The sequence below is a fragment of the Rhinichthys klamathensis genome, unplaced genomic scaffold (assembly GCF_029890125.1).
Source record: "Rhinichthys klamathensis goyatoka isolate OS25496 unplaced genomic scaffold, OSU_Roscu_1.1 h1tg000326l_1, whole genome shotgun sequence".
NCBI classification, from domain to species: domain Eukaryota; kingdom Metazoa; phylum Chordata; class Actinopteri; order Cypriniformes; family Leuciscidae; genus Rhinichthys; species Rhinichthys klamathensis.
The window spans coordinates 267,501-275,000 of NW_026606841.1; the positions used below are offsets into that span (position 1 = coordinate 267,501).

At 49.6% G+C, this 7,500-nt stretch overlaps 1 protein-coding gene across 1 annotated transcript in view; it reads right to left on the reverse strand.

Annotated features, from left to right (window-relative positions):
- cntrob (centrobin, centrosomal BRCA2 interacting protein) overlaps window positions 1-7,500 on the reverse strand; it is a 31,884-nt gene that overhangs the window by 18,974 nt on the left and 5,410 nt on the right. Inside the window, exons 6-9 of the mRNA XM_056271873.1 lie at window positions 981-1,098; window positions 688-804; window positions 179-295; window positions 1-92 (exon numbers count right to left, since the gene is read on the reverse strand). The exon at window positions 1-92 is cut by the window's left edge and continues 7 nt beyond it. Coding sequence (XP_056127848.1) covers window positions 1-92; window positions 179-295; window positions 688-804; window positions 981-1,098 — 444 coding nt within the window. The remainder of the gene's footprint in view (window positions 93-178; window positions 296-687; window positions 805-980; window positions 1,099-7,500) is intronic.

The window sequence follows — 7,500 nt, forward strand, 5'->3', positions numbered from 1 at the left end:
TTGTTGGTCTTCTGCAGCTCCTGGTTGTGTTTCTGCTCCTTGTTTAGAGTTTCTTCAACCTGAGAGAGATTCTTCTCGACACGAGACAGAGCCTGAGACACACACACACACACACACCTGTGTTTAACAGCATCATCACACATGTGACGGCATGCAGAGTGAGTGTGTGTGTGTGTACCTGTGTGTGTCTGTTGTGTGTTCTCTGTGCCGCCTCCTTCTCCTCCTGCAGGCTCTTCATCTCCTCGTTCAGCTCCTGATCGTGTCTCTTCCAGCCCTCGACCACCTTCACCAGCGTCTGACACACACACACACACACACACACACACACACACACACACACACACACATGCACGCACATGATAATATATATAATGATAATAGTAATAATAATAATGGTAGTGTCCAGACTCTTAATCCCTTAATGAGAATCATAAACAAACTCCAGAGTGAAACATCTAAATATAAATATGACCATAATTAGAACACATTATACTGGAGATCATCAGTGTCAAATATCATAATCCATGTTCAAACTGCTTAGACCAGTATTAACACTGGATGGACACTAGGTGGCACTGTGGGTCATTTTGTGTGTGAGTGCGTGAGAGAGAGTGTGTGACAGTGTGTGTGAGAGTGTGAGTGTTTGTGACAATGTGTGTGTGAGAGTGTGTGTGTGAGTGTGTGTACCTTGTCGAGTTGTTCAATCATGATGTCTTTCTTGCGGTCGGCGGCCACAGCGAGTGTTAGCTGTTGCTGAAACTGAAGAACTTTACTGTGGAGAGACGCCACCTGCTGCTCACACACCTGACACACACACACACACACACACAGATGAGGATTTACACTTGATAAACTTTTACATGTATTCATCTAACATACACTTTTATCCACAGCAACTTACGAATGAGGAAACAACAGAAGTTGATGTTGAGTAAACACAGTGAGAGAAACGGTTCGGGCCGAGAGACCTATACCAGTACCTTCCTGCGCTCTCTCTCTCTCTGCAGACTCTCTCTCAACACCTGCAGTTCTGCAGCGCCACTCGAGTCCACACGCAGACGAGAGTACCTGGGGAACAGCTCCTCCACACAGCCCGCGCTGACACACACACACACACAGCAGTTTTATGGTTACCGGTATCGCTCCGACATGACATCTCTCTGTACTATACTATACGTGTTGCAGCCATTAAAGAAAACGTATTTAGTTTAATTATTATGTTTAAATATTATAATTTTATTTTTTAATTTCATTTATGTTGATTATATGAAAAGTGAACAGCCTGGGTGTTGTGTTCGACAATAGATTGCATTTTGACAAACAGATTGGTGCAGTCGTTAAGATTAGCTTTTTCCAGCTAAGGCTCCTCAGTAAGGGGAAGTCATTCCTGTCCCGTGCTGACTTAGAAAAAGCCATTCATGCCTTTATCAGCTCAAGGCTAGATTACTGTAATGCCCTCTACACTGGGCTTAACCAATCACTTCTCAACCGTCTTCAGATGGTTCAAAACGCAGCAGCGCGTCTCCTTACCAATACCCATAAACGCTCACACATAACCCCCGTCCTCTGCTCACTTCACTGGCTCCCGGTACGGTTTAGGGTGGAGTATAAGGTTCTGATGTTTGTTTTTAAGGCCATCAATGGTCTTGCCCCGGATACCTCTCTGAGCTGGTCACTGCCTATGAGGAGACGCGAATGAACTCTCGGCCAATGAGAGTCTGACATGCTCTCATTACGTCAGAGCCCGCCGAAACGGGCGTGGTCAGAGAGTATATTACTGGCGTCCTAGGCTGTAAACTCTGGTTTTCATCTCTTCAGCGAGGCTACACGCATCTGCTGATCCTGAGGGAAGCCGCCGTCGTCGAAAAGGCAACTCTAGCGAGCATCTGGGAGACTGAGGAAGCCGGCCGTCTTCGCCACCTTCAGCCGTCCTGCGAGCTAGCGCCATCCGACGGATTTGTATCTTTTTTACAAAAAAAAGCTTCCTGTACATTTTGTATCTAAAAGAGCTGAGCGTCTTTTTAAAGATGTCTCGTAAATCCTCCTGCGGTTCTTGCCGCGCTCCCCTTTGAGGATGGAGACCGCCACGTCATCTGCGCTCTCTGCCTCGGATTGGAGCACGCCGAGCTCGCCCTCGCCGATGGCGGCTGCGATCTCTGCGAGGACATGCCGTTGTCGACCCTGCGGGCTCGACTTCAGGCCACTAAAGTTGCTTCCGCGCCGCCTCTGACTTCGCCGCGGAAGAAGAAACGCCGCTCGCAGAGGCCGCCGGAACCCCAGCTGGAAGCTTTCATCCCGCCGGAGCCTGTCGCCTCCCGCTCTCCTTCTCCGCCGCTTCCGACATACAGTTGCCGCCGAGTGGCCGCTCTGTCGCCTCCGATGACGCCGCGGACATCAAGGAAACATGTTCGCTTCTCGCCTCGGACAGTGAGGAGTGGTCCGGTTCTCACGCCTCCTCGACCCGAGAATCCTCCGGGACCCGCGCTGGAATTGAGGAGGAATTAGTGCGCCTCCTCTCACAGGCCGTCGAACGCCTCGGGCTCGATTGGTCCCCTCCCCCCGAGCAGACCATCAACCGTATGGACGGCAGCTACTTCCGCCAGCGCTCGACTCCCGCCACTAAACGGGCCGCGCCCTTCCTGCCTGAACTGCACGCGGAACTCACGAAGTCCTGGAACGCCCCGCTCTCTGCTAGAACTCGCTCTGGCTCTTCCACCCCGCGTCGCGTTGTGGACGGAGCCGCAGAGAAGGGTTATCTCTCCATTCCCCCTGTAGAGGACCTGGTCGCCGCACATCTTTGCCCGCCTTCCACGAGATGGCGCTCATCACCTGTGCTTCCCTTTAAAGCCTGCAGAGCGACTTCTAGCTTTCACGCCCACGCTTACTCAGCCGCCGGCCAAGCAGCCTCTGCACTTCACTCCATGTCCGTCCTTCAGATACTACAGGGTGACATACTTCGTGAATGGGACGAGAGCGGAAAAAATCCCCCTTCAGTCGCGGATTTGAGGAGCGCCACGGACATTGCCCTTCGCGCTACAAAATCTGCTGCTCAAGCCCTGGGGAAATGCATGGCCGCCATTTGTGTGTCTGAGAGACATTTGTGGCTCACACTCGCCGACATGGGAGATTCTGAGCGCGCCGCCTTTCTCAACGCCCCGCTCTCTCCATCCGGCCTCTTCGGATCTGCTGTCACGGGTATCGTCGACCGATTTTCCGAAGTGCAGAAAGCCTCCCAGGCCATAAATCTCTTTCTGCCTCGTCGCGCTAGCTCCTCTGCAGGCCGCTCACGTGACCAGCCTCCTGCACGAGCCCCAGCGCCCAGCTCAGCACAGTCAGACTTTTCAGCGACGCCAGGGCGGTCGCCCTCGTTCTCGCTCTGACAGCCGCCACAGACCGCCGCCTCCTCGGGGGCCTCGGCCTAGGATCGCGCTGAAACCTGATCACTCGAAGTCTGCCTAGCACAGCTGAGAAAAAGACGGCGCTCTCCCGCCGCGGCCGCACCGCCGTCAAAGTTTCGCCCTCTGTTAGTCCCCGCTCACGCGGCTACTACAGCAGTGTACTCCGCCATTACCAAGCCGGTCCCCCTTCCCGCTTGCATGAGCACAAACGCCGTTTTCACGGCGACCCAGAGAAATCTCATAAAGAACATAAAAGCTTCCTGTGTAAAAAATGTGCCCACAACACTGTGTTCACTCATACACAAAAGCACTTCAGTTCCCGTGTTTCACACAGAGTCCACTCTCATAAAGCGGTTCCAACCCGCTCGAGTTTCAGAGTGCATAAGCGCGCCCACGAGCCCGTGTGCGCGTCCCACCTCTGCTCACTCTGTTACACGGCCTATAAACTCCTCTCCGAGTGTAAGTCCCGCTGTTATAAACACTATGAGCGCGCTCACGCAGCCCGCTATGTGCAGCGACGGGGACCATGTAGCAGAGATGGGGACTCGATTGCGACTTAAGTCGCACACACAGTGACTTCAGACTCGACTTGAGACTCGTCCTCGAAAGACTTCAGACTCGACCTCGAGCTGCGGGACTCGTGAACAATGTTTATTTTTAGAAAACGTCTGATGAGCTCGCTGTTATTCCCCTCCCTCCATTACCTATAACCTGCCGACGTAACACGTACTACGTATCGGCTGCGCGCGCGCGACCACACATAAGAGGACAACAAACAAACATGTCGACTGCACCGGCCGCTGCTGTGCCATTCACTGTAAGCTTTGGGTTTAAAAACTTCAAACAAGACGGCCCAAACAACAGAAGCGCTCAATGCTAAATATACGGTATCAGGATAAAAGATTCTGGCTCAACCACATCTAATTTCATCAGGCATCTGAAAACACACCCTGAGGTCAGTAAACATGTTTAGCTCAGCATTGACCATCTACCGTTAGCTTGCTTCTTGCTTTAGCTTCAACCTAACGTTACGGGAGGTTAACTCCGACTGTCTTCCTTATGAAATATTAATGAGCGTTTGTGTAATTGCCAAACTTGTGGTGGTCGATTAACGTAATAATTTACGTGCCGCTGGCTTCCATTACGTTAATTATTAACGTTGTCTGCAAACAGGTTACAGGATTATTGTTGTTTCATTTAGTTATAACGTTACACTGGTTTGAGAGTCTGGGATGTGTTGCTGACTTACAGTAGTTTATAAGCTATGATTAGTTGCGTAGGCAGTGCACATTAGCCCTACATGGATCTGCAAGTGATGGCGGGGGCGTGGGAATCACGAGCCACACGCGGCTGAGAGATCGCACAAATATTTTCACGGAAAAATACAGATATTGACATAAAAGTAAACCATTCTTGGTGTTTTTGTCATGTTGCAATAGCCTGTTTACACTGATTATATACCAAAATCAAAGCTGATACTTTATGCTAATAGATAAAGGAGTCATAATAACATATTACATGCTTTGAATTACTTATATATAGATATGCAGTGTTCTATGCAGCCTGAGTCGCTGTACGTGATGCAACACTTATTATAACCACAAGAGACTTCAGACTTGACTTGGACTCTAGCTCAGAGACTTGAGACTTGACTTGGACTCTAGCTCAGAGACTTGTGAGCATCTCTGCCATGTAGCCATTCACCCTCTAGCGTTACGCTTCAAAGCGTGGGAAGCTATTCCGGGAAATTCCCAGTGGGTGCTAAACACAATAAAGCTAGGCTATCGCTTAGAGTTTCACCGCCGCCCTCCACGTTTTCGAGCGCGGCTAGAAACTATTGTGAACCCAGAAGCAGTGACGCTGCTCCGTTCAGAGATAGCAAAGCTATTGTGCAAAAGGGCTATAGAGAGAGTTCCTCTATCTATGAGCGAGTCGGGGTTTTACGGCCGTTATTTTCTGGTTCCCAAGAAAGACGGCGGCCTCAGACCAATCTTAGACCTCAGATTTCTGAACAAAGTTCTCATGAAGAGACCGTTCAAAATGCTCACTATCAGAAAACTCCTCGCACATGTGCGCCAGGGGGACTGGTTCCTTTCACTAGATCTGAAAGGTGCTTACTTTCAGATTCAGATAAATCCCCTTCACAGGCCATTCTTACGTTTTGCCTACGAAGGCCAGGTTTATCAATACACCGTCCTTCCGTTCGGCCAATCCCTAGCACCCCGTACGTTCACGAAGTGCATGGATGCGGCGCTCGCCCCCCGAATTCAGCGAATACTGAACTATTTGGACGACTGGCTGATGTTGGCACAATCACAGAGAGAGTTACTGTCTCATTGTACAGTTCTCCTCGACCATCTGAAAACTTTGGGCCTCTCTTACCCCTTTTCCACCAACGCATTTTGAGAGCCGGTTCGGAGCCGGTGCCTGCGCGCGAACCAGTTCTTTGTGTTTTGACAGCCAAAGAACCGGTTCTCGGCCAGGAAAACTGGTTCCAAAGCGGCGCCAACTCTTTGCTGGACTAGAACCGTTCTTTTACCACGTCATGCTTACGTCGGGGGCTGGGGGCGGATTTAGATAACATATTTTCTGACATAATATAGGATCGCAAAGCCAGGAGAAACATTTGCAGAAACACGATGTAGTCCGCCATTGTAATTGTTATGCTTGAAGTTGGCGCAAGCGTTTCTAGTTTTTTTAATTAATTTTTTTATTGAAAACGTTATGTAAGCAAAGGAGAAAACAGTCACAATATAGAACAAATAAATGGAAAGAAAAAAAAAGACACAAGACAGGAGTACATAACTAATCAGAAAAGATTACATATCAAAGGAAAAGATTAAAATACTTACATATTTCAATTGTTTTTAAAGCCTTCTTGGTTCACGAGTTAGAGATAATCCCAAAGTAATGTTGTACTTGCAAGCGTTTCTAGCTAAGATGTATGGCGACGTACACAGTGACGTAACGACGTCGTTCGCTGGGCGCTCTAGTCAGTGGAAAAACAAACAGGTTCTGAGAAGGTTCGCAAGTTGAACCAACTTTGAACCAGCACCAGTTCCGAACCAGTTCGTTTTTGGTGGAAAAGGGGTATCTGTCAACTGGACAAAGAGCGCACTACAACCCAGTCAGACTATCTCCTTCTTGGGTATAGAGCTAGACTCGGTCACGATGACGGCTCGTCTGTCAACACGGCGCGCGCTGACAGAACGCATCTTAGGTTGGTCTCAGTGTCACCTGCTCTCGCTCAGAGCGACGCACGTGCCGGGCCATCTGAACGACGGTCCAGACAGTCTGTCCAGGAACCTCATTCCCCCCGGGTCCCTGCACACTCTTACAGTCCAAAAGCTGTGGCGAATATTCGGCAGAGCAGAAGTGGACCTCTTCGCCTCAGAAGAGAACACCCACTGCCCAATATTTTTCTCAAAGAGCGAGGACGCGCTAGCCCAGACCTGGCCCAGCCGCCCGCTTTATGCATTCCCTCCGGTTTCTCTGCTACCACAGGTGCTTCAGAGAATCAGGGAAACACGCCACTCGGTGCTCCTCATAGCCCCGCGTCGGGAGGGTCAGACTTGGTTTCCGGAGCTCACTCAGCTGTCACAGACAGCCCCGTGGCCCATCCCAGTCAGAACAGATCTCCTCTCCCAAGCTCGCGGCACGATCTGGCATCCCCACTCAGAGCGCTGGGCGCTACATGCGTGGGTGATCAAGGTCAAGGTCAAGGTCACTTTTATTTATATAGCACCTTAAAACAGCATTTCTGCTGACCAAGGTGCTTCACAAAAACATAAAATAAAAACACAATAAAAACAAACATTGTACAAATTTCATAGTATAAAATTTTAACTCACTAAGGCTACATATCCACAGTTATGAGTACGCCAGAGAAAAAAGATGTGTTTTCAAAGCTGACTTGAAAGCATATAAAGAGGAAGCTAACCTAACAGATTGAGGTAACGAATTCCACAGCCTCGGACCCAAAACGGAAAAAGCTCTATCACCTTTCGACTTTAAGCGAGAGCGAGGGATAGTTAATAATTTTTCAGAAGATGATCTAAGAGTTCTTAGTGGAGAGTATGGACAAATGAGGTCAACGACTACC